General features: G+C 47.3%; 1 protein-coding gene and 1 long non-coding RNA gene across 3 annotated transcripts; one reads left to right on the forward strand and one right to left on the reverse strand.

The window, feature by feature from the left end:
• Window positions 1-1,162: 1,162 nt before the first annotated feature.
• LOC130109509 (uncharacterized) lies at window positions 1,163-18,208 on the forward strand. The gene is made up of 3 exons (XR_008810005.1): window positions 1,163-1,223; window positions 9,923-9,992; window positions 18,190-18,208. It is a non-coding gene; the product is annotated as an uncharacterized LOC130109509 (long non-coding RNA).
• On the reverse strand, window positions 10,453-27,668 carry plaat1 (phospholipase A and acyltransferase 1). Of its 2 annotated transcripts, none has more exons than XM_056276431.1 (5): window positions 27,499-27,668; window positions 25,480-25,529; window positions 23,603-23,741; window positions 13,663-13,931; window positions 10,453-10,689 (listed from the first exon to the last, which is right to left on the reverse strand). In XM_056276431.1, the coding sequence occupies exons 2-5, from the start codon at window positions 25,504-25,506 to the stop codon at window positions 10,588-10,590; spliced, it is 537 nt and encodes a 178-aa protein (XP_056132406.1). In that variant the 5' UTR covers window positions 25,507-25,529; window positions 27,499-27,668; the 3' UTR covers window positions 10,453-10,587. The 2 variants fall into 2 exon arrangements, with proteins under 2 accessions (XP_056132406.1, XP_056132405.1); XM_056276430.1 differs by having other exon boundaries at window positions 27,470-27,668.
• Window positions 27,669-27,806: the final 138 nt, after the last annotated feature.

Raw genomic sequence — 27,806 nt, forward strand, 5'->3', positions numbered from 1 at the left:
ACATTCTCTTCGTGGTGATTGTAGGTGCCGTTCAGCGGGCCCTATTCGTCTGATCCCACCGCGTGCTTCTATCGCCCTTCAGCTGGCTTGTCTCGTAAATAAATCACATTTCCAAAAAGCGAACTAAAACGGTAACGACTCGTTCATTTTACTGTAAGGCACAAACAAAAGTTAACCACCCTATTGATAAATGCAAACGAACTTCAAGTAAATAAATGTAGCCGGTTTTTTTTTCGCCCGATGCGGGATTCTAAACGAGGTGTCCAGCACCACAAGGCGACATCACTAACCGCTCGACTAAAGGGTCAGATCCGTTAGCTAGGGGCTAACGTGTCTTATTAGTAGTTTGTAATGTGATGTAATTAAGACGAAGAGGAAGCGGGGCAGGCTAAGCTAACTGCTAACCCATGCATATGTAACCAGGTTAAAATTAATGTTTTTATTTTATTTTGTTTGAGTATGAAATATCACCAAATCCTGTCTGTGTGCTGTTATTTGTGTTTACTACATTTTATTTTATGTCATTATTTACTTTTATGTGTTTTACAACGACCGTCATATACGTGTACTGTCGTTTTAAGAGAGAGGTCTTATGGGTACACGGAAGACGGAACGCGGGGGAGGCCATTTTTGTTTTGTGGGAGGAGTCTCAAGCAGCAATCGAGCCGAGCCACGCGTGTTTCTTACCGTGGGACAGTTTTGCGGGTTGAGGAGAACGTAACCTTGAGTATCCCTGTAAGAAGATACTGCAAGCTGTGGGATAAAATACTTGTTTATCCTTTCTTACATCGGAGTCCCGTGGACGGTTTCTACTTCTAACGCACACGAGTGGAGTCCGGGCAGTGGTTGAACTTCGACCCCCACGTCCGTAAGAAACACCGCTCCCGCTGGAGGACTGGACGGTTGTCGAAGGGTTTGAAACCAAAATAAATGGCAAGGTGAGCCAAATAGAGTCCTGTGTGTCCCCCCTCCTTCCTTGATTATGATGATGATGATGATGATGAGAGACTGAGGGCCCCCCATAACACCTGGGACCCCACCGAAAATAGAACACAACGCAGAGCTAACGATGAGAGTGACGGGCGTGCTGCAGGCTGACCAGCATAGAACAGCATAGGACTGCCCCCGTTACATTGGTGCCGTGACCCTCCTGGATTCTGAGAGTGACATCAGTTGCTCGCCGCGGGAGGCTGCTGTCGTCATCAAGCCCCAGACGTCCTCAGGTATTTCTATAGACTGTACACTCATGTTACAGTGGACTGGAGTTGAGCTGTGTGGACACTGAACAGTCATAGCTGTGGTTACCATGGACTGGGCTTGTGAACAGGACATTTGTATATACTGAAGGAAGAAAAACACACGAAAAAAAAAGGAAAAAAAGGTTAATGTTGATGTGATTGAAGGACTCGTGTGAATAATCTATTGATCTAAACTACTGGATATGTGCATATGTGATTAATCTATTGGTGAATTTGTTGATTGTGTGTGATTGTTTCAATCTCTTAGTGATTTCTAGATTCAATTATTTAAATGAATTGAGCTTTTCACTTTTTTATTTTATTTTATCTGAGTGTTAGAGGTAGGAACATGGCAGAGGGTGGTTCGTACGTAGGTGGGGGTAACATTGCTGATCAGGATCTTTTGGATCGCCAGTGTGCTATGGAGAGGGGGTACCAGTTAGATGTGGGTGGGGGTTTACGGCTAGGTGTAGGTAGGAGTTTCGGGCAGCTCTTAGAGGGCGGGGAACCAGACACCAGAGCACCAGGACCTAGAGACCCGACCACATTTGGCACTCCTCAGTTCACCTCCACACGCTACGTGGAATGGGCCAGGCCAGGTATCAGCGAAGGGGCTGTGCTGGGTAACAGCGAGCAGCCAGTGGGTGAGTTAGCCATGCTCATTACTCGGTTAGCAGAGAAGATAGGAGAGTCAATCACTGCTAAGCTGCAGGAAACACAAATGCTTAGAAACACACACACAGACAGTGCTAGGTCTGCTGAACCGTGTTCGGAGACAGCTCCTAGTGTTAGAGTAGTAATGCAGACAGACGCTAGGGAGCCTCCTATTTTCAGGGGCGATAGCTCTGATAAGTTTACAGTTCATGAGTGGGAGAGCCTTATGACTTTGTATTTGAGGAAGCGAGCCATTCCAGTTAGTGAGCAGTCACATGAGATTCTAGCTAAGCTTATGGGGAAAGCAGGGGACGTGGTGAGGATAAAGCTGCGCAACACATCTGTCGACCACATAGCGAACCCCCACATTATTTTTGATGTACTGAAGCAACACTTTAGTGACTTCACATACTCGAGCATGCCCCTGGCGGACTTTTACAGTACGCTGCCCAAGCCAGGTGAGGACGCTATGGAGTATTGGATTAGGCTTAATAAGACAGTGGAGGTGGCTGACGAATGCTTGAAGTGGCAGGGCCATAGTATTGAAGAGCCAAGCCACGAGGTAAGCATGATGTTTATCAAACACTGTCCAGATCAGTCTCTTGCCAATGTTTTTAAGTTCAAGTCCGCAGGGAAATGGTCTGCTAGCGAGATCCAGGAGAGGCTTGATGAGCACATGCTGGAGAGGAAGTCCCGTGTTGCTGCAGGTGGACAACGTGAAGCAGGCGCGGTAGAGCGTAGGTTCCATTCACAGGTTCATGTCCCTGTAGTCGACATGGCTCCCGACTTGAACACGACCGTGCCGGTGGTGCTATCTCCCGTCCCGGCTCATGCGTCATCTCCTATACCATTTTGTGCAAGGTCTCCTACACCGTCTCCTGCACCTGTCTCTGGCGGTGATGATTATATGAGGAGTTTGGTGAGCTTGCTAGACCGTTTGGTCAAAATGCAGACTCAGGTTCCAGTTAGCGCTGCAGTCCGGACACCGACGCAGACTCAACCGCCAGCTAGCGCCGCAGGGCAGGTGTCAGACGCACCGCAGAGGTTGTGCAGGGTTTGTAAGTCTCCGGATCACTCCACATTTTCCCACTGCAGCCGGGAGAACCGATGTATAAACTGTTTGTCTCCTGGTCATTGGAAGAGGGACTGTCCTCACCCTCAGCCGCCCAACCAGCTCCGTTCTCAGCCTGGTGGAAGAGCTGGTCGTCAGTCTCGTCCGTTAAACTACTAAACCCACACCTAGAGAGGGATGGTGTGGGTAATGTAGATGTATCCCTCACTGATGTCTCCGACCTGGCTCACTTGTATGAAGACAAGTGTGCCAAAGCACCTCAGGGTTCGCGTATGGTCATTCAGGCGACACAGAGGATTCAGGCTTTCAGTGACTTGTTCTATGCTCCTGTTCTTATCAACCAGAGTGTGCAGCTTAATGGCATGTTGGATACTGGCTCTATGTCATGCAGTATCAGTGAAAATGCAGTAGAGAAGCTCCGCTCTAGGGGTGTTTTACCTGAGAAGCAGCAGCCTGAAGAGAACATTGTCTTGATTGGCTGCGGTGGTCTGGAGACTAGGCCTGATGGTTTTTATGACCTCAACATGCAGCTTTATGGTGTTTCCTTTGTCATACCCACTCTGGTCGTGCCCGGTCAGCATGATGATCTGATAGTCGGCACAAACGTCATTAAACATGTGGCCCATGTACTCAAGAGTGGTACTGAGTACTGGGACATCGCGTCCAGACAGGAACATCCGTCTAGTCCTGACGTTGAACAGTTCTTGTCCATGTTCACGAATGTAGAGCGCTGGAGGGGTGGTGCAGTTCCTGAGAAGATAGGTACTGTTAAGCTCACCCAGGCCATGACACTCTTACCGAGGCACGAGCACTTAGTCTGGGGCAGACTTCCTGCTAAGGTGCCTATGTCAGCTGGAAGCACTGTTGTTGTGGAGCCGACAGACTCCAAGGCCATGCCACGCAGTGTCCTCGTAGGTCGACTTGTCACACCGCTCTGGGGTGATAGGTGGGTACCCATGACTGTTGTCAATCCATCTGACAAAGCCATCACACTGAAAAGGAACTGCAAGTTGGCTGATGTGTTTCCATGCTTGGCGATTGAGGACTTTAATGTTTTCCAGGGACTGCAATCAGTTGCAGGGAGGCATGAGTCCAACGCCACAGATAGTGCCTGTCCCCCTGTCCAGCCGGCTAGGAGTTTGTCAGAGCTCGGACTCAGTGACATTGACCTCAGCTCCTGTCAGGTTAGTGAGGCATGCAAGTCCCAGCTCACTCAGCTGCTCACCGAGTACCATGACATCTTCTCCAGGGACTCTCTGGACTGTGGCGAGGTCACAGGATACACACATCGCATCCATCTGGTGGATGAGCGCCCCTTTCGCTTGCCCTACAGGAGGGTTCCCCCAGCCCACTATCAGAAGTTGAGACAGGTTCTCACTGATATGGAGGAGAAAGGGATTATCCGGAAGTCCTCGAGCGCATACGCTTCACCGCTGGTTATGGTATGGAAGAAGGATGGCGGGCTTCGGATCTGCACTGATTTCAGATGGCTGAATGCTCGGACCTTGAAAGACGCTCATCCCTTGCCACACCAGTCGGACTGTCTTGCCGCGCTGGGTGGTAACTGCCTCTTTAGTACGATGGACCTCACCTCTGGCTTCTTCAACATCCCAATGCATGAAGATGACAAGAAGTACACTGCTTTCACGACTCCCCTTGGGTTGCATGAATACAATCGCATGCCACAGGGCCTTTGTAATAGCCCTGCAGCCTTCATGAGAATGATGATTGGGATCTTTGGGGATCTGAACTTCACGAAGCTTTTGTGCTATCTTGATGATCTTCTTGTCTTCGCGCCGTCAGAGGTTGAGGCTCTGTCGAGGCTCCGCACTGTGTTTCAGAGGTTGAGGGAGAACAACTTGAAACTGGCTCCGAAGAAGTGTCATCTGCTGCAGAAGCGGGTGCGGTTTTTGGGCCACGTGGTTGATGGCGGAGGTGTGTCTGTCGATCCCTCCAAAGTAGAGGTCATCTCCAACATGACAGTGCAGGATCTCATGGAAGGTGATGGGTGCACGCCTTCTGTTCGTAGGATCAAATCTTTCCTTGGTATGGTATTTTACTACCAGCATTTCCTCCCGAACTGCTCCTCCGTGGCTAAGCCCCTGTTCGCCCTTACAGCTGGACAAAAGAGGAGGGGGAGGTCGGCTAAGGATAAGAAGCCCCATGGCAGCTTCCGTAAGCTTACCTCCGCAGACTGGACGGTGGAATGTGGGGAAGCATTTGATCTGTTGAAGACGATGTTACTGGAGTGTGTGGTGCTTGCCCATCCAGACTTTGAGGTGCCTTTCATTTTGTCGGTCGATGCGTCTTTGGACGGACTCGGCGCGGTGCTGTCTCAAGTGCCCCGAGGAGAGTCCAAGGCCAGACCTGTTGGTTTTGCAAGCAAGTCCCTCAGTGCCTCACAGCGGAAGTATCCAGCTCATAGACTGGAGTTCATGGCGCTGAAGTGGAGTGTTTGTGAAAAGTTCAGCCACTGGCTGAAGGGTCAAAGCTTCACCGTTTGGACAGATAATAATCCGCTGACTTATCTCCTAACGAAGCCGAAGCTTGACGCGTGTGAGATCCGCTGGGTGTCTAAGTTGGCGTCTTACACCTTCGATCTCAAACACCTGCCAGGGAAGAAAAACGTGGTGGCGGATGCATTGAGTCGCGACCCTTTTTCCAAGCCCGTCAGTCAGAGGCTACTTAGGGAGCCCTACCCGGCCCTTGTTCAGGAAGCCGACGGGGTTGAGGGGGACTCTGTGCAGGATGTTTTCAGACTCAGTTGCCAGTCCCAAACACTGAGTAGTGCGCGATCTGGGTTTGCTTGTGATGCAGCTGAGGTCAGGGCTTTTTGTCAAGCCAAATGTGACTGGCCTGATGCATCAGTATTCACAGCACTCAGTTTGGTCCAGCACGTTCAGCATCTGTCGGGTGGTCAGGATACACTGCCAATGTTATCCACCGAGGAGCTCAGGTTGAGTCAGGAGCAGGACCCCTGCATCTCCAAGGTGTTGCCCTTTGTCGCTGTTCGGAAGCGGCCATCGAGGCGTGAGAGGCATGGTGCTGACCAGAAGGTCCTCAGGCTGCTGAAACAGTGGGAGAAGTTGGAAGTCAATGATGGTGTCTTGTACAGGGTGACAAAGGACCCAGTGTCCAAGCAGAGGAGGTCTCAGTATGTTTTACCTCTGAGTCTGAAAGACAAGGCACTGTCTGGCATCCACGATCACGCTGGTCATCAGGGCCAGGACCGTACTCTCTCTCTTGCAAGGCAGCGTTTTTATTGGCCTGACATGGAGAGGGATATCAGAGCATATGTCAGATGCTGTCGGAGATGTGTGTTTGGGAAGACCCCAGAGCCAGCTGCTTGCGCGCCCCTGGAGAGCATTAAAACCTCCGCACCGATGCAGCTTGTGTGTATGGATTTCTGGTCCGCTGAGGACAGTAAGCAGCGGTCGGTCGATGTCCTAGTGGTTACTGACCACTTCACTAAGCTTGCTCACGCATTCCCCTGCGCCAATCAGACAGCGAAGCAGGTCGCCAAGAGACTCTGGGATCATGTATTCTGTGTTTACGGGTTTCCGGAGAGAATACATTCTGACCAGGGCACAAACTTTGAGAGCAACCTGATTGCAGAGCTTCTCAGGTTGGCGGGTGTAGCGAAGTCCCACACGACGGCCTACCATCCTATGGGTAATGGCGGGACAGAGCGGTTTAATCGCACGATGGGGAATATGCTCCGTTCCCTTCCGCTTCAGCAGAAGCAACAGTGGCCTCAGCAGATCCATTCTCTCACGCTCGCGTACAATGCCACTGTTCACGAGACCACGGGTTACGCGCCTTTCTTCCTGATGTATGGGCGTGTCCCAAGACTGCCGGTGGATGTTATGTTCAGGCAGGTTTTGCATGACCCTCACGTTGTTGATTATGACTCTTATGCTCAGTCTCTGCTTTCCTGTCTAAGGAGTGCAATGGAGATCGCTCAGAAGCACTCCACGGCTGAGCAGCAGCATCAGGCGCGACAGTACAACAGACATGCCAAGGGCACTGTCCTGTCTGTCGGGGATCGTGTTTTGGTTGCGAACCAGAGTGAGCGAGGGAAGAGAAAGTTGGCTGACAAATGGGAGAACGGAGTGTACACGGTTGTCGGTGTCAACCCCAATATCCACGTCTACAAGATTCAGGATGCAGAGGGGCACACCAGGGTGGTGCACAGGAACCGTTTGTTGGAGGTCAACTTCTTGCCCCTCCCTGAGTTAGATCAGGGTGAGGAGTCCAGTACAACCAGTCAGTTGCTTGACTGCGCAGGGTCCAATGAGGAGGACAGTGCAGATGGCCTGACGGTCTCAGGGGATGCAGTGGGGCTAGCAGTCTCATCACTTGGAGACTCACCTAGATCTGAGTGGGCAGAAGCGGAAGAGTTCATTCCGTCTAGTCTGGTAGTCAGTCCTGTGGGGGCCACTGCTCAGTCTCCACCCAACACACACGCACCACACAACACACATGCACCACACATAGAGGCATCACACTCACTCGATGTAGGTGTTATATCTCACACTGATTCGCACACAGGGGCACCACCCTCACTCGATACAGATGTTGCAGCTCGCACTGTCTCACGCACACAAGTAGAGAGCGATGGTCGGGTTAGGACACGCACAGGGAGGGTGGTGAGGTCAGTGAACAGGTTAATAGAATCTATGGCTCAGATGCCATTTCTACGGAGTGTGAGGGTTTGAACTTTGATGGAGGTTGGAGTCATTCAAACTAGTTTAATGTGAGTTATTAGGTGTCTATCAGACAGGGTTGTTTTGGGCCAAGTGCATGGTGTGGCGTATCAGGCGTCACATTGATCTAAGGGAATTCTGAGACTTGATCAACCTCATTATTTTCTGGACCTCGTAACCGAGGTAGCTCCTAAGTTGACTGGAGGACTAGGTCCTTCTTTTCACTTGTGCCAGTAGTCAGTGATGGGCTTTTCCTTTCCTCTTTCTCTTTTTATCCTGCTGTCAGGATGTTGGTGAATTTCAGGAGGGGTGAATGTAACCAGGTTAAAATTAATGTTTTTATTTTATTTTGTTTGAGTATGAAATATCACCAAATCCTGTCTGTGTTCTGTTATTTGTGTTTACTACATTTTATTTTATGTCATTATTTACTTTTATGTATGTTTTACAACGACCGTCATATACCTGTACTGTCGCTTTAAGAGAGAGGTCTTATGGGTACACGGAAGACGGAACGCGGGGGAGGCCATTTTTGTTTTGTGGGAGGAGTCTCAAGCAGCAATCGAGCCGAGCCACGCGTGTTTCTTACCGTGGGACAGTTTTGCGGGTTGAGGAGAACGTAACCTTGAGTATCCCTGTAAGAAGATACTGCAAGCTGTGGGATAAAATACTTGTTTATCCTTTCTTACATCGGAGTCCCGTGGACGGTTTCTACTTCTAACGCACACGAGTGGAGTCCGGGCAGTGGTTGAACTTCGACCCCCACGTCCGTAAGAAACACCGCTCCCGCTGGAGGACTGGACGGTTGTCGAAGGGTTTGAAACCAAAATAAATGGCAAGGTGAGCCAAATAGAGTCCTGTGTGTCCCCCCTCCTTCCTTGATTATGATGATGATGATGATGATGAGAGACTGAGGGCCCCCCATAACACCTGGGACCCCACCGAAAATAGAACACAACGCAGAGCTAACGATGAGAGTGACGGGCGTGCTGCAGGCTGACCAGCATAGAACAGCATAGGACTGCCCCCGTTACACATACCGGCAGTTCTGACGGTCCTCCTGGCTGGCGTTCATTATCCGGACAGTGGAATTTGTGGACCGTGTTGCACTGAATGGACTGTGTTGTTAACTGTTGGTGTTGTTCTTCTTTCTTTTTCTTCTTGGCTTTTTCTCTTTGGTGGTGTTTTTGCAAATTTGGATATGTTTTTATCTTTTGTGTTGCACTGCTGTGGCCTGGGTGAAACGAAATTTCGTTTCTTTTGTGTACTCAAGTGCATGACAGAAATGACTATAAATTGTTCTTGATTCTTGATTGATTCTTGAATTAGAATGCAATCCAATCCAATTATGAATCCAATTATGAGTTTCATTTAAGTTGATTTCATGGTTTTGCAGAGGGTAGCAAAGACAAGCTCCAGACTGAAGAGCCAGCAGCAGCAGCTGGGTCAACCCTTTTCCCACTGGCCAAAAAACCCGCTAACATCCACCTTTTTACACTGACCAAAGGCGGGTTTTTCTGGCCAGTGGGAAAGGGATATCAAGTCATGCGTGGAAGCTGGTGTAAACTACTAATAACACACGTTAGCCCCTAGCTAACGGGTCTGACCCTTTAGCCGAGCGGTAAGCGACGTCGCCTTGTGGTGCAATACACCCCGTATCGAGTCCCGCACCTGGCAAGAAAATAACCGGTTACACTGGTAACAACAATTTGGTGTTACTTTGTGTGTTTGTGTGTCAGAGAGAGTCAAAGAGTGACGCAATTTTGATTAGCTAAAATGCTAATGCTACTCATGCCTGTACAATGGAATTAATTTTGTCAATTGAAAATGTCAGTATAGACAGTTCAATGTCATGTGAAATAACAAATGTTTTCTTTTTAACTTATTTTATCATGCCATACATGTTTTTTGTTTTTTTGTTTCCTTATTGTGATGGTGGTCGTGGGCCCTGAGCTGTTCTGGTGGTGTCTGGACATTTAGGTGTGTGTGTGTGTATGCGGCGGGGGGGGGGGGGTTATTAATGTTAAAACTTGCCCTGTAATATACATCCATTATCCAAACAGCTTACCCTGCTCTCAGGGTCGCGGGAATACTGGAGCCTATCCCAGCAGTCATTGGGCGGCAGGTGGGGAGACACCCTGGACAGGCCATCACAGGGCTCACACACACACATTTACACCTAGGGACAATTTAGTATGGCCGATTCACTTGTGTCACATCTGATTCACTTTCACATCTTGTCTTTCCTCCAGCAAGGACAGCCAGGAGCAGTGGGCAGCCCTTTTCTTCAGTTCCAGGCGGACATGGTCAGGGACAGGACAGGTGAGGATTCTGCATGTTTTTTATTGGGGTTCTTTTTTTCCTTTTCTTTTCTTCTCCCCAATTGTACCTGGCCAATCACCCCATTCTCTGAGCGATCCCGGTCGCTGCTCCACCCCCTCTGCTGATCCGGGGAGGGCTGCAGACTACCACATGCCTCCTCCGATACATGTGGAGTCACCAGCCGCTTCTTTTCACCTGACAGTGAGGAGTTTCACCAGGGGGATGTAGCGCATGGGAGGATCACACTATTCCTCCCAGCTCTCCATGGGGTGGGGGGGGGTTCTTTTTGATGTAGGAGGAAACCCATCTGAACGGGGAGAACATGCAGAGTACACACAGACAGCCACTGCACACCCGACAGGCCTGGGGAGAATGTGCCAACCCCGCCCCAGGCAGGAATCGAACCCAGGACCTTCTTGCTGTGAGGCACATAAGTAGGCAACACAATAGTTTGCTCATTCATTTGTTTTATTAATTATAAGTTTCACTTTCCAACACAATGCAGAAGATTTTTTTGTGACTGTTGACATTGTTTGACTTTTTTCATTCCTGTTGTGATTTCATGGTCACGTGACTGCTGGGCGCGGCGGCTCCATCAGAAAGGCCGGTTTCTGGAGCGCGTGTTGATCAGGCCTAGCACAGAGAAGGCACTAGCTGCTGCTGTCATCAAACTAATGGCCCCAATGGCCCGGGTTGCCTGTTGACACACAGCAGGAAAAAAAGACAAGATCAGACATGATTGGTGCATCAGCATGCAGACACAAGACAATGCAACAAGGCAGCCTTAAACCAAATAACAACACAACTGTTTTGTTAACCAAACATTGTGTAGCGCAAGAAGGATACTCTTCAAAACAAATGTCTCGATCTAAGTAACAAACACACACGATACCTGTCACCATTGTTGTTATTCATTCTTTTCATTTCACTGAAAATCTAACTCATGGCCACAGGAGCCGGTGTACATCTCAGCAGGCAGTGGGTGGAAGGCCGGGGACATTTTCCACTGACGTCAATGCTTACAACGCTTTATTTTCCCATAAGTTGCCAGTATATTGAATATCTTTGATCTGTGTGAGGAATCCCACACAAATAAAGGGAGAACATGCTCGCTGCAGACTAAGCTACTGCGCAGCCAACATTATCAATTAAATCTGACATAAGCTACCTGTAAGTATCAATAGATGAACATCTTATACAATATTTTGTGTAATATCTTACACAAAATATGACAAAGATAAAGCTGTTACATTACATCACAGTCATTTAGCCGACGCTTTTATCCAAAGCGACTTACAATAAATGCATTTAATATAGGAAATCAGGAGAACTACTAGTCATCAGAGGTCATAAGTGCATCTAAACAAGCATCTAAGAGCAAAACCAGTGCTAAAGTAAAAGCACAAGAAAGATTTTTTTTTTTAAATGAGTGAATACAATAAGTGCTAAGAACAAGTAACAGGGTAGTAGTTCTTGAAGAGGTGAGTTTTCAACCTGCGCCGAAAGATGGGCAGCGACTCCACAGTCCTGACATCAGTGGGGAGTTCAGTCCACCACTGGGGCCAGGACAGAAAAGAGCCGTGATCAGGTCGATGGGCAGCAGGGGCCTCTGAGCGACGGGGCAACCAGGCGTCCCGAGGCAGCAGAGCGAAGTGGTCGGGCGGGGGTGTAGGGCTTGACCATGGCCTGGAGATAGGAAGGAGCTGTTCCTTTCACTGCCCTGTAGGCTAGCACCAGAGTCTTAAACTGGATGCGAGCAGCTACTGGGAGCCAGTGTAGGGACATGAGAAGGGGAGTTGTGTGGGAGAACTTAGGGCGGTTGAACACCAGACGAGCTGCAGCTTTCTGAACAAGCTCCTGAGGTCTGATAGCTGACGCCGGGGCACCAGCAAGGAGGGAATTGCTGTAGTCCAGCTGAGAGTTGACCAGAGATTCAGTGATTGTAAAAAATAGGAGTGATCCAGAAAGTGTCGTGACAATAAGACAATTTTACTGCCCACATTGTGTGATAATAAGGGAAGCTACATCCTGTTTAGTTAGTCAGCATCTAGCAGAAAACTCATTCTGCAGTTATATACTGTATACTGACCTGCATTTAGAAGTCCTGTAATTTAAAACTACACTCTCAGGTTGATATTCCCTCTGTATATAACCATGTTAATTCGTTTTCTTATTGGTGCAAAGTCTCAATCTATTCACTTGCTTTTTGCTTGTTTTTACAGAAAGATACCTATTTATTTCCCTGACCTTACTGACCTGGCAACCTAGTTATTACACCTTGAAATTCCTAAAATTGTTAGGTACATGAATATTATTGGATACTCTTGATTTTTTTTTTTTTATTATTTCTGATTTGGGATTTTGTCCTTGTGTTCCTTATGCTGAGCGTCTATCAAATCAATTTACTTGACTACTGTTTAAACTTGACCACTGAGCTGGAGTAAGTAATACTGATTCTTTTGTGAGTGTTGGGTTTTAATTGTGTAAGTCTGTAGAAGGGGATAAGTAGTGGACTTAACCGAGGTTAACTGAATGTGGACAAAATTCCCTTGAATTGGCAGCCACTTATCAACGGGTTAAAAACCATGTAAACCACACGGCAGGCTGGTCATGGTACTCTGTGATGTTAGCATAGCAGGATAAACATTATATGACATTAATTATGGATCTGATTGATGAACCATAATTGACAGCAGTATTGACAATTGTTAGTGCTGGCTCTGTCTGTCTGTCAATGCGAAGAAAGCAAACAGATCCATTATTAATGTTATCATCTGCAGCGGTGATTAGCCTGCTATGCTAACATCACAGAGTACCAAGACCAGCTTGCCATGTTTTTAACCTTTACATGTTTTTAACCTGTAGCTGTCAGCAAACTCACTAAAAAGGTCTAGTGTTTAGCTACTCGCCCCCCCCCTTTTCTCCCCAGTTTTATCTGGCCATTTACTCCACTCTTCCAAGCTGTCCTGGTCGCTGCTCCACCCCCTCTGCCGAGCCGGGGAGGGCTGCAGACTACCACATGCCTCCTCTGATACACGTTGAGTCGCCAGCCACTTCTTTTCACCTGACAGTGAGGAGTTTCGCCAGGGGGATGTAGCACATGGGAGGATCACGCTATTCCCCCAAGTTCCCCTCCCCCCCCAAACAGACCCCCCGACTAACCAGAGGAGGCGCTAGTGCAGCAACCAGGACACATACCCACATCCGGCTTCCCACCCACAGACACGGCCAATTATGTCTGTAGGGGCGCCTGACCAAGCTGAAGGTAACACAGGGATTCGAATCGGCGATCCTCGTGTCGGTAGGCAACGGAATAGACTGCCACGCCACCCAGACGCCCATGTTCAGCTACTACTGTTTAAGGACAGAGGCTGGGTTAGAAAGGAAAACAGACCAAGCAGCAGTAAATTAAACTGAAATCTGGTTGGCTTGGCTAGATGTGTCACTCACTATATCAAGTGTTTTCTTAAAAAGAGGTCTTATATTGTTCTAAAAAATATTTCGCTTAGAGAACAGGGGACATGGCTTGTGAATTTGGAGTATTTTTCAACTGTTGATGCATTAAATTGACAATTCCCCAATTGTTCGGTCCCATTTAATCTCACCAAGGCTGACATGAGGTGCGACAAGACCAAAAAAATTGACAGAACTGAACAGAATAAGTGGAAACCTGCTCAGACACCCCCTCCCCATAGCGCAGCAGGGTGACAAAATGCTCGCAGTTGCTCCCCAGCAGGTCATAGGAAACCTCCTGGCCGATGAGGACTTGAGCTCGCTGGATGATTTCGCAGACAGGCAGGGGCGTGTGGTTGTCATCGTACTTGTTGTTGACGCGGTATGAGTCCGCCCCCACCACCTCCTTCAGCAGCTGCATGCGCACCACCGCCTTCCGACTGAAGACGGACTTCACGCTGGACATGGCCGCTGCTTGACTCTCATCTGGGGTGGGAGAGGAAGAAGGGAAATCAATCAATCAATCGAGCAATCAACACATTAACCAATGGACCGAACAACAAATCAATCATCCGATCAATCAGTGAATCAACCAGCCACCCAAGTCAATCAATCAATCATTCAGGATAACAGTTTTTTTTCCCTGGTTGTCTGGCGTTGAAGTGTGGCTCCATGGGATAACAAAGTCTTTTTTCTTTCACACAGCTCATTAGCTGAAAGATTCCATGCTCCATCAGTCATCAGATGGTCTCGAAGGAGTCTCAGTAGTGATTACATCAACTTTTAAGAAATGAAAACGGATCTGGTGGCCCTCTCTCTCTCTGATATACTGCGTGGCTTGCAGGGAAGGTTAACCAGTAATCACAGTTATTTAGTGGATGAACAAGACTAGGTAATCGTTTAATAAAACGGGCTAGCGGTAATGTGAAGACACATGGTCCTTTGGCCTTCTGTTCTTCTGCAGGAGAGAGTATCTCTAAATGCTTGTGGGCACAGCAACAGAGAACGAATTTCAATTCCGCCACCGTTTCAAGGGAGAAATTGCATCACCAGATACAATATTACTGTAACCTGTATTATCAGGAATCAGGAACACTTAATTTGTTGTTTCGTTTCATGTACTTGTGTACATGAAATGAAATGAAATGCCATTTCCCCCAGCCCACAGCAGTACAACACAAAGACAAAAATACATCCAAAAACTACAAGAACACACATATCCAAACTAACACATATATCCAAACTAAACAAAAAAATCACTGCCCAAGGGAACGAACACCAGCCAGGATGACTGTCGGAACTGCCGGTCTGCATGGGCTAGCAGTTAGCTTAGCCCGCCCCGCTTCCACGTCCTGTCAGACCACCCTCGGTGCCTTCTCCTCGGGTGCAGCTCCAGACAAGGGCTGTGGTCCTTGGGCCCACCGGACAAAGCAAACCAAGCTCTCCCAGCCAATCCAGCGCCAGCTCTCCCAGCCACACACCCTCGACACACCTGCCCGCACTCCACACGACGACATCAAAAACACCAGTCAACGCCAGGCGAGGCCACCGCCAGACCACCCCCGGTGCTACCGGAACTGCCAGCCTGCATGGGCTAGCAGTTAGCTTAGCCTACCCTGCATCCGTGTCCTGTCAGGCTGCCACCAGTGCCACCTCCCCGGGTGCAGCCTTGAGCAAGGCCGTGGTCCCTGGGCCCACAGGATGCAGCAGACGAAGCTTTCCCAGCCATCAAACGAAGACAAAGTTAGATGCAGATGTGGACAAAGACACTGCATGGATGGTACTGGGTGAGACCACTGCAAACGCGAACTCGCACCGCCATCTCCCCACACCGGTACTAGGTGAGGCCACTGCAAACGTGAATTTGCGCCACCATCTTCCTACACCGCCAGCGGAAGTGCAGTGTATTACAGTGTAGGGAGAGATGGTGGGTGGCGATCACCTGTGAGGTTGAGCAGGGAGTTATGGGTATTGTAGTCCACGGGCAGCACCGGTGCCCCCCTTTGATCTCAGGGCTGGGACTCTTTCATAGTCCATGAGAGCAACAGAAGGCTGCGCAGTCCGTATGTCCATAGGCCATTAGAATCTTTCAGTCCTAGTAGTTCCTATAGGCTTTGGCATCTGGGCGAACATAAAAGGCTGTGAGCATCTGGGCAGACATTCCTACTATTCGTGTAAACTAGGCTAAACTACACTGTGACGCAAAAAACAAACTTCTCAAGATTAACAAACATGTTTCATACTTGCGTGTTAAGCTACATAAAAGGAAAAAAGAAAATTCATCATTTCAAAAATTAAACATAATTCACATATGTGGAGATTCATATTTCAAAATTAAACATTCTACATTCAACATTTCTATTACTTGTGTGAACTAAGTTACAACGAAGAAATGGGAAAAAAAGGAAATTTAACATTTCAAAAGGGTACATTAAACACTTGAAGTATGTGGAAAGGGAAAACCAGAAGATGTGGGTGCAACAGAGTTAACAAGTGAGTCTCATAAAATCAGTCTCGAATCTTTATTAACCATTAATTTTGGTGTTTAATATTTTATAATTGAACTACAATTGTTGGAACAATCAAATCCGCTCACAAACAGTCTCATAAATTTTGAGTTTATTAGTATTCATGCTCACAGTTAACTGAATAGAACCAGAATTTACATTAATAAATAGAAATATATCTATACATGATTGTACATCATAAAAATATAAAACTATACATATATCTATATACACACATGCACCCATACATTCATACTCATACATACATATTTACAAATGCAACCATATACTTACATACAACCATGCATTCATCTTAAAACGCCATAACAATATACAACTCAAATAGACAAAAACAAAAACAGACCCCAAAGACATCAGCTATCCATCTTTTGTTCCATTCAGTTCTGTATTGTGCAGTATGACTGCTGTAGGCAGGGTTGCTGCTTTCAGCCTATTTGTTATGCACTGTACGTGTGTAAAATTGTTTCTGTTCCGTAGCAGTCTGTTTGTAATGTCTCCTCTTGTCTGTGGGAGCAAGTCATGGAGTGGATGTTGAGCATGTGTCATGTCTTTGACCAGCTGAATGGCAACCCATTCCGTCCTGCTCTGAAGAGATGGGAGTTGCAGTGGTGGGTTGCAGCCTCTGGAGGGGATCCTTGATGGCCCTTTTTTGCACCCTCTCTCACAGTGCAGCCTGGCTTTTATTGCACCCCACCAGAAGGACACTGCCATACTCCAGACATGGCCTGACCACAGCAGGGTAGATGGTAACAAGGTCCTTGGAGGGTAGGCCGTGTCTGGCTAGAACAGTCAGAAAGTGGAGCTGTTTAGAGGCTTTCCTCACTATTTGTTCAATGTGAGTGTCCCTGCTAAGGTCTGCGTCCAGGTGAAAGCGTAGATACTTGGTGGTGGTCACAACCGGGACTTCCTGTCCCCCCAAGAAACAGAAGAGCAGGTTGTGGTTGGTTTCTGGAGAAGCAGATTCCACTGATTCTTCTCCATGAGCAGCATGTTGTCAATGTAGTGTCATTGAAGATGGCGGCGTGAATTCATGTTCACAGCGACTTCATCCAGTACTGGTATGGGAAGACGGTGGCGCAAATTCACATTTGTGGTAGCCTCATCCAGTACCATCCATGTCCACATCGGCACGTAAGTTTTGTCTTTGTTTGATGGCTGGGAGAGCTGGCGCTGGATCAGCTGGGAGAGCTTGGTCTGCTGCATCCTTTCCAGAGCTACGCTCGAGGAGGTAACACCAAAGGCAGTCTGACAGGACGCGGAAGTGGGGCAAGCTAAGCTAACTGCTAGCCCATGCAGACTGGCAGTTCTGATAACACCGAGGGCAGTCTGGTGGCAGCCTGACCTGGCATTGACTGGTGTTTTTGATGTCGTCGTGTGGAGTGCGGGCAGGTGTGTCGAGGGTGTCTGGCTGGGAGAGCTGCCACTGGATCAGCTTGGAGAGCTTGGTCTGCTTCGTCTGGTGGGCCCAGGGACCACGGCCCCTGCCTGAAGTTGTGCCCGAGGAGGAAACGCCAAGGGCGATCAGACAGGACGCGGAAGCGGGGCAGGCTTGGCTAACTGCTAGCTCATGCAGACCAGCAGTTCCGACAGTCGTCCTGGCTGACGTTTTTTCCCTTGGACATTGATTTTTTTTGTTTAGTTTGGATATATGTGTTAGTTTGGATATGTGTGTTCTTGTAATTCTAGTAGTTTTTGGATGTGTTTTTGTCTTTGTGTTGTACTGCTGTTGGCTGGGGGAAACGGCATTTCATTCCATGTACTTGCGTACATGAAATGAAATGATAAATGTGTTCCTGATTCCTCATCCTGATTCCTGATGTTGTTTGATGCAGCCCATTTATCCAGCTGCTGGGCTTCCATCGCCATTGAAGTGTTGTCACTATGAATATTTGTTAATGGAATGGCCCGAGACAGTCCTATGTCGTCAGCATACTCAATACCCAATGTGTTGTCAAAGACAGTCTTTCAAGTGGACATGTGTAGGAGGAACAGGTATGGTGAGACCACGCCACCTTGGGGGAATCCCAGATTTTACCTCTGACCTGGGCCGGATTATTTAAATATGGCATCGGGTGAGTGCCCAGGGGCATGAGCCAATTTGCCGCGCTGAGGGAAACCAAATGATTAACATGAGTAGACTTTTAAAATATTTAAAATATATTTTAAAATATTTGTCATTTTCTATGGCGGCTATCTTCCCCCTCTGTGTCTTTCAGCACCACGGAGGCACGGAGGGCGGCGAGGAGAGAGAGAGAGAGAGAGAGAGACGCTGCTTATTTCAGTAACTAGTGCCGCTGGATCAGGCCTTTATGCATGCTCAATAATCCAGGTAAGAAAATCAAAGACAGTTGAATCAATTCATCTGGACACAACATTTATTGGGAGAGAAACGTTTCATCACTCACTAAGTGACCTCTTCAGTCTAAACTGACTGCAGGTGTCCCCACCCTTATAAACAATACAGTTGCATAATGACCTAAACCAACGATCAGTTTCATATGCAAATAGGCATGACCATTGGTTCAGATTTGTGGACAACACCTGGGTTAAAATTAAATCTCAGGATGTACCACATTTCTCAGGATGTGCCCCGCAAGGCTGTGTTCTGAGCCTCCTGCTTTTCTCTCTCTTTACCCACGACTGCCTGCCAACTCACCCTTCAAACGTAATAGTTAAGTTTGCGGATGACGCCACAGTCATTGGCCGTATCACCAACAATGACGCCACGGCCTACAAGGACGAGATTCAGCACCTCACATCACGGTGCACTACCAACATCTTGTACTCAATGTGCAGAAGACGAAGGAGCTGATTGTGGACTTCAGGAGGTCTAGAAGCTGCAGCTACTCCCTCATACACGTCAATGAGGTGGAAGTGGAGCGTGTCTCCAGCTTTACGTTCCTTGGCATCTACGGTGCAGTCGGAAAGTATTCACACCCCTTCACTTTCCCCACATTTTATTATGTTACAGCTTTATCCCACAATGGATTAAATTCCTTTTTTTCTCATCAATCTACACACAATACCCCATAATGACAAAATGAAAAAGGTTTTGTAGAAATTTTTGCAAATTTATTAAAAATAAAAAACTGAAATATTGCATGTACATAAGTATTCACACCCTTTGCTATGACACTCAAAATTGAGCTCAGGTTCATCCTGTTTCCACCGATCATCCTTGAGATGTTTCTACATCTTGATTGGAGTCCACCTGTAGTAAATTCAATTGATCAGACATGATTTGGAAAGGCACACACCTGTCTATATAAGGTCCCACTGTTGACAGTGCATGTCAGAGCAGAAACCAAGCCATGAAGTCAAAGGAATTGTCTGTGGACCTCCGAGACAGGATTGTATCGAGGCACAGATCTGGGGAAGGTAAAAAAAAAATTCTACAGCTTTGAAGGTCCCGAAGAGCACAGTGGTCTCCATCATTTGTAAATGGGAGCAGTTTGGATCCACCAGGACTCTTCCTAGAGCTGGCCACCCAGCCAAACTGAGCAATCGGGGGAGAAGGGCTTTTGTCAGGGAGGTGACCAAGAACCCGATGGTCACTCTGACAGAGCTCCAGCATTCCTCTGTGGCGATGGGAGAACCTTCCAGAAGGACAGCCATCTCTGCAGCACTCCACTAATCAGGCCTTTATGGTAGAGTGGCCAGACGGAAGCCTCTGCTCAGTAAAAGGCACATGACAGCTCGCTTGGAGTTTGCCAGAAAGCACCTAAAGGACTCTTAGACCATGAGAAACAAGATTCTCTGGTCTGATGAAACCAAGATTGAACTCTTTGGCCTGAATGCCAAACGTCACGTCTGGAGGAAACCAGGCACCTCTCATCACCTTGCTAATACCATCCCTACAGTGAAGCATGGTGGTGGCAGCATCATGCTGTGGGGATGTTTTTCAGCGGCAGGAACTGGGAAACTAGTCAGGATCGAGGGAAAGATGAATGGAGCAAAGTACAGAGAGATCCTTGATGAAAACCTGCTCCAGAGCGCTCAGGACCTCAGACTGGGGCGAAGGTTTACCTTTCAACACGACAATGACCCTAAGCACACAGCCAAGACAACGAAGGAGTGGCTTCAGGACAAGTCTGTGAATATCCTTGAGTGGCCCAGCCAGAGCCCAGACTTGAACCCCATTGAACATCTTTGGAAAGACCTGAAAATAGCTGTGCAGCGATGCTCCCCATCTAACCTTACAGAGCTCGAGAGGATCTGCAGAGAAGAATATAGGTGTGCCAAGCTTGTAGCTTCATACCCAAGAAGACTTGAGGCTGTAATCGCTGCCAAGGGTGCCTCAACCAAGTACTGAGTAAAGGGTGTGAATACTTATGTACATGCAATATTTCAGTTTTTTATTTTTAAATTTTTAATAAATTTGCAAAAATTTCTACAAAACCTTTTTCGCTTTGTCATTATGGGGTATTGTATTGTATTGTATTGATTGATGAGGAAAAAAGGAATTTAATCCATTTTGGAATAAGGCTGTAACATAACAAAATGTGGGGAAAGTGAAGGGGTGTGAATACTTTCTGGATGCACTGTACATCAGCGAGGAACTTTCCAGGACATAAACACCCAGGCCCTTGTGAAAAAGGCCCAACTACACCTGCATTTCCTGAGGAGGCTGAGGCGCACCCGTCTATTCCCCAAAATTCTCACGAACTTCTACCACTGCACCATAGAGAGCATCCTGACCAGCTGCATCTCAGTGTGGTACGGCAACTGCACATCAGTAGACCAGAAAGCTCTGCAGCGGGTCGTCAAGGTGGCCCAGCATATCACCGGTACCCAGCTCCCAGCCATAAAAGACATTTATCACAAACGCTGCCTTCAAAGGGGCCTCAACATCAGCAGAGATCCCACCCACCCCAACCATGGACTGCTCTCCACCTGCACTCTGGGAGGTGCTACAGGAATCTCGGAGCCCGCACTACCAGGCTCAAAAATAACTTCTTTCCCCAAGCTGTTGCCAACCTGAACCTGGCTACCCACTGAGTGTGGATATTTTTAAATATTTTGCACTCGTGCTCTTTTTTTAACTTATTTTTAGCTTTTGGTCTTCATCTGTGCATAGCTTATACTGTGTTTGCTGTGTTTGTCTATGTCTGTCTTGCACTGTTTGGCGAAGCAACAGCCCTTATTTCATTTCATTTTTAACATGTGCCTGCCCTGCACATTGTTTTTACTGACAATAAATTGAATTGAATTGAACTGAACTGAATTTCACTGACCACATTAACTCTGGACAACCACATCAAGTTCACCAGGGAGGATGTGATATATGACAGGTTAGCCTTCTTAGACTGTTAAATAGCAAATGGTGATGGGGGACATTTGATTTTTGATGTTTACTGTAAACCAACACATACTGATCAGTACTTAAGGTTTGACTCACCATCCACTGGCGTACAAACTAGGAGTCATCAGGACGCTGTACCACCGAGCTGACAACGTCCCCACCGACACAGCGGCCGGGGAAAGGGATAAATCCCACATTAAACAGGCCCTGGTTAAGTGTGGTTATCCTAACTGGACGTTTGTCAAAGCCAGGAAGATGCCCAAAGAGTGCACCAGCCAATCGAAGAGAGCAGAAAGACAACAGCTGTCTAAGCGTAAACCAGTGATAATTTCGTATGTGGCGGCTGTGTTGGAACAGTTGAGATGCGTATTTTCCAAACACCGCAGTTGTTTTCAGACCCCAAAACACGCTGCTCCAGATATTGGTCCACCCCAAGGATCGGGTCCCCCGGCACAAAAAGAGCAATATAGTGTATGCTGTTAAGTGCCAGGAGGATTGCCATGACTTGTACATTGGGAAACCTTAAACAGACGCTGGCCAAGAGGATGGCACAACACAGAAGAGCTGACACTTCAGGCCAGGACTCCACAGTCTACACCCATCTACAGGCCAGTGGCCACTCTTTCAAGGATGAGGATGTGCACATCCTTGATAGGGAGGAACACTGATTTGAATGGGGAGTCAAAGAGGCCATGTATGTGAAGAGGAAACGACCATCCCTGAACCGAGGGGGGGGGGGGGCCTAAGAGTACATCTGTCGCCATCTTAAAATGCTATGATTGCAAACATTCCCAAATCCTCTGTGAATAGTACACATGGCCATTGAAACTCTAATTAATATTTTTTTTTCTTATTTATTTCTGATTTTTCCCTTTTTTCTCCCAATTTAGTGGCCAATCGATCCCTAGTTTTAGTTCAAACTCCACCTTCGTACTGCATGCGTTCGCCAACCACATCGCTCCGGCTCCAGTCTCGAAGGCGATGCCAGGCCAAATCACTGCTTTTTCCGACACGCCCAGAGACGCATTCATGTGACGAACACAAGCCGACTCCGCCCCCCTCCCAAAGACAGTGTTGCCGATTATTGCTGCTTCATCGAGTCCGGCCATAGTCGGATCTGACAATCTTAATTAATATTTACGCCTATTTGCATATGAAACTGAGCATTGTTTTCGGTCATTATGGAACTGATTGTTTATAAGAGTAGGGATACCTGCAGTCAGTTTAGACTGGAGAAGTCACTTAGATGAGTGATGAAACGTTTCTCTCAATAAACGTGTCCAGATGAACTGATTCAGCTTTCTTTGATAGTGCAGTGGCCATTCGGGTGTAATCCCCCCTCCCACCACGGGACAGGGAAATTCTTCCCACACCATCTTCTATCTATGATCGCACTATCATAGCTCTATGTTCTAGAGAGAACGAATTTCAATTCCACCGCCGTTTTAAGGGCGAAATTGCGTCATCGGATACAGTATTACTGTAACCTATATTATCTATATTATTACAGTGTAAGACAAGACGGTGGGTGGAGAGCCCCTGTAATGTTGAGCAGGGAGTTATAGGTATTGTAGTTCACGGGCAGCGCCGGTATGTGTGGATGTGTACCAGTCTGTTGGTTCAGGTATAGATTAGTTTACAGCAAAGTGGAGCCAAGTAGATAGCATTGAGCCTTTTAAACTGTTTTAATCCAGGAACCAAAACATAAAAATTTCACGGTTCCCATCCTTAGACCCGGGCTCAGGGAAATAAACTCTGACCAATGACACAAATTAGTTTGTTGGACACGTCCGATCACATAAGGCAACAAAGTCATTCATACTTTTTCCAAATCGCCAAAGTTTAAAGTGGAGCAAGAAGCTGTCTGTCATAGAGAGCAGTGGTATTATAAACAGGAAGTAGCTGTTGCTACAAGAGATCAGTTGGTGGCGGTAATGCGCCATTTCTTTGTTTGCTAAAAGAAGAACAGAGGTTCTCTATATTTTCATACAAACACAACTATGGCCTACCGTAGTTCTCAAGATCTACAAAACATGGGCCCGAGACCAGCCATGCCGGTTGTATCATTTAAATATCAGATAACGATGCTCACAAGATACACTAATAGTTCATACTGTGATCCCAAGTCAGTCCACTGAGGTATCAACCTTTAACATCTAGTCCTTTACTTCTCTTACAGCTAAATACTGTCTCGTTTTCTGCTGGTACTTGTAAATTGTATTGGATTTTTATGTGTGAAATCAGCTGTATAAGCTGATTGATTGATTGATTGATTGATTGATTGATTTGATTGATTTGAATATTTGGAGTAGGACCCTCCCACTGACCAACAGGTGTCAGGTTAATAATGTAGCCGTCGCCCAGGTAGAGAGCCCAGTGCTGATAGGCTGGTCTGAAGATCTCTATAAGGTCACCAGGTTGGGGGTCACCGAGGGGTTCGAGGGGGTCAGGGTCATTAGAGGCCATCTGGAAAGAGAGATGTGACACACAGGAGGGTTGTATTTACACAAAACAAAACAAACAGAAAAAAGGGTCATGGTTTAAATTCAAGGAAGAAATAACTAATAGGTAAACAAGTAAATAGATGTGATAGAACTGTAAAGAGTTGTAATTACTATGTGGTACATGAGTGAAATAGAGGCTTTTCTATATCTTTAGGTTGCTTTCTTGCTGTTAAATATAACCTACATCAAACACTGTATGGGATGAATTCACATATCACATTGCCTGGACAAGTATCTTGAATCCTTTATGTCACAGGAATGAACAGTAATTATCTGTTAAACGTCAATATAAGGTGAATATTGAATGTGATGCTATCTTTACTATAGTTATGTTACTCAGCAGGACATTCAATATTCACCCTACATTCAAGTTATTTCTTTTTCCTTATTTGCAGCCTGTCACGTCAAACACCTCCCATTCCCAAATTCCTTCACTCCCCATATAAGATACATGAATACTTCCATATTATTAGGAACGTACATACGTACTCTTTCATAGATATTGTTAGATACTTATTTTTTCCCTCCCCAATAGTATCCGGCCAATTACCCCAGTCTTCCGAGCAGGGGTGTAGCACAAAATTCTGGGCCCTATACATAAGGAGTCTCTGTGGGCCCCTTTCCTCTTTTGTCTCTCACGCATCACTTTTTTGAGTTCTAGTGTACTGTATATTATTTACAATCACAGTACATTAATCTATTTTAACCTAACTTAACTATCTTGCACACTTATCCTAGCTCACCTTTCTTTTGGAAGAAATTACTCAACAGTTGTTTTCCCTCCTTTTTGCCTTCTCTGCCTCCCCTTTTTTTCTCTGATTTTCTGGAAGACAGATTTTGCTTTGTTTGGGAAAGACATGACTCTGTGCTTGTGCTTGTATCAGCAGTCACTCGCAACAGGAATAGATGAGCTGCATTGAGAGACGCTCATGAGGGGCGGACTAAACCATTTTGCACCTTTTGTAAGGGGTGAGAGGGGCCTCAGAGAGGGCTGAGAGGGGCCTCAGGGAGCCTCCACTATTTTCTTTAAGTCCCTCAACCGATGTATTGAGCCAATTTTAACTGAAGTTATGACACTAATTAGTAAGAAATAAAAATTTGCTAACCAAAACAAACTTTTAATGCCAGGCTTCCCGAGCCCCCCCCCCCTTCTGGGCCCTGGTAGGTCCTTCCCCCCCTCCACTACGATGCCGCTGTTTACGAACTGTCTCGGTCACTGCTCCGCCCCCTCTGCCGATCCGGAGAGGGCTGCAGACTACCACATGCCTCCTCCGATACATGTGGAGTCGCCTCACCTGACAGTGAGGAGTTTCACCAGGGGGTTGTAGCGTGTGAGAGGCTCACGCTATTCCCCCCAGTTTCCCCTCCCCCCCCGAACAGGCGCTGCGACCGACCGGAGGAGGCACTAGTGCAGTGACCAGGACACATACCCACATCCGGCTTCCCACTCGCAGACACGGCCAACTGTGTCTGTAGCAACGCCCGACCAAGCCGGAGGTAACACAGGGACTCGAACCGGCGATCCCCATGTTGGTAAGCAACGGAACAGACCGCTACGCCACCTGGACGCCCAGAAGTGTCCCTTTTAAAGGGGGTCACTGGGGTCATATCCTTTGACTTTTTAGATGAGCCTACACTGAAATAATACTAACACATCCATAACCAGCCACCACAGCAGGAAAACGTGTCATTCTACTCACAGTAGAGCTTCCTTTCTGTTTATCCATCCCACATCATGTTTCCACAAATTCTGCAAGGGAAAGAAAACACAATGAGACAGTGAAATGCCTCGCCACTCCCCCACAGTTCTATGATATTTTTCTGTGGTGTCTTTTCAAGGTGTGATTGTTCAAACTAGCCACGCTGATGGAACTGAACAACTTTCTGCCTGAGAAATCTGATTTATGTTTGTCTCCAACCTGTGGCAACACAACGCTCATTCAGTACAACAACACATTTCCCAGAGAGAGAGAGTGCTGCACAGCATGTTACAATATAAAGAGCTAACGCCACGGCCGTACATACACACACAGACAATACTCGCCCACACACACACACAAACACACACACAAACACGCTCACACACAGACAATACACACATAAACACACACGCTCACACAGACAACACAAACACGCTCACACAGACAACACACACATACTCGCTCACACAGACAACACACACACACACGCTCACACAGACAACGCACACATACACGCTCACACAGACAACACACACACACATATACGCTCACACAGACAACACACACACACATATACGCTTACACAGACAACACGCATACACGCTCGTACAGACAACACACACATACTCGCTCACACAGACAACGCACACACATACACGCTCACACAGACAACACACACATACATGCTCACACAGACAACACACACACATATACGCTCACACAGACAACACACACACACACATACGCTCACACAGACAACACACACACACACATACGCTTACACAGACAACACGCATACACGCTCATACAGACAACACACACATACTCGCTCACACAGACAACGCACACACATACACGCTCACACAAACACACGCTCACACAGACAACACACACATACATGCTCACACAGACAACGCACACACATACACGCTCACACAGACAACACACATACACGCTCACACAGACAACACACATACTCGCTCACACAGACAACACACACATACACGCTCACACAAACACACGCTCACACAGACAACACACATACATGCTCACACAGGCAACGCACATACATGCTCACACAGACAACGCACACACATACACGCTCACACAGATGACACACATACACGCTCACACAGACAACACACACATACTCACTCACACAGACAACGCACACACATACACGCTCACACAGACGACACACACATACATGCTCACACAGACAACGCACACACATACACGCTCACACAGACAATGCACACATACACGCTCACACAGACAACGCACACACATACACGCTCACACAGACAACGCACACACAGACAACGCACAGGCTCACACACAGACAATACACACATACAACACACATACATGCTCTCACACACACACAATACACACACGATCACGCACAGACAACACACACACGCACACGTACACACATACATGCTCACACAGAGAATACACGCGCACACACACACATGCTCAAACAGACAATACACACACGCACTCTCTCTCTCTCTCACACACACACAGACAATGCACACATACACACACGCTCACACACAGACAATACACACATAAGCTCTTGTCCCACACATGCTGCCACAATGGCACCAACATAATGGGGAAAGTGAGAGAAACAGTTCCAGCCTGAGCTGCTTCAAACAGAAATAGTCATGAAATAAAAGGAGAAACGTGAATTTCAGCGTGTTGGCAAGCGAGGTTAAATCTGTCTTACATCTCAACGTGATGAAATCTAGATCCTCCCAGGAGGGCAAAGGCTTTATCAATCTCATCACTAATGCATGACAGTGAGGCCACACTAAACAGAGAGCGACAAACTATTTTACCAAACGACAAACTGTGTCAACATTGAACAACTGACAATAAAACAACCGACAGCAGGTAGAGCCGACACATTTTTCACATGCGGGCCGCTCGGACCAAAATCCAGTCATGTCAGAGAGGCCGTGCACCAGAGAGCAATACTTACTCAAACACCAGAAGCTTTTTCTTCCTCACCATTTTAATTCTCCATCATAGATCAGCGCAAACGTGTGAGGAAAACAACAGAAAATAAGGATATTCCAGGGGTCCTAAGGTGACCAACGGCTGTCGAACGAGACTATGTTTAAAACCGAGTTTCACCAGAGAGGATTGGTTTCCCAGTTCAGGTGCACCACGCTGTAGTGGGTCCGACTACCAACTATGAGTGACGACGGGCGCTGGGGGCTGGGGGTGGGGGGGGGAGAGTGGGGGGGGGGACGGGAATGTGTGTGGGGGGCGGGGGTTGGTGGGTCAAATTCAACCAAACGGAGATGTTCCCATCT

This window comes from Lampris incognitus, chromosome 3 (assembly GCF_029633865.1).
Source record: "Lampris incognitus isolate fLamInc1 chromosome 3, fLamInc1.hap2, whole genome shotgun sequence".
NCBI classification, from domain to species: domain Eukaryota; kingdom Metazoa; phylum Chordata; class Actinopteri; order Lampriformes; family Lampridae; genus Lampris; species Lampris incognitus.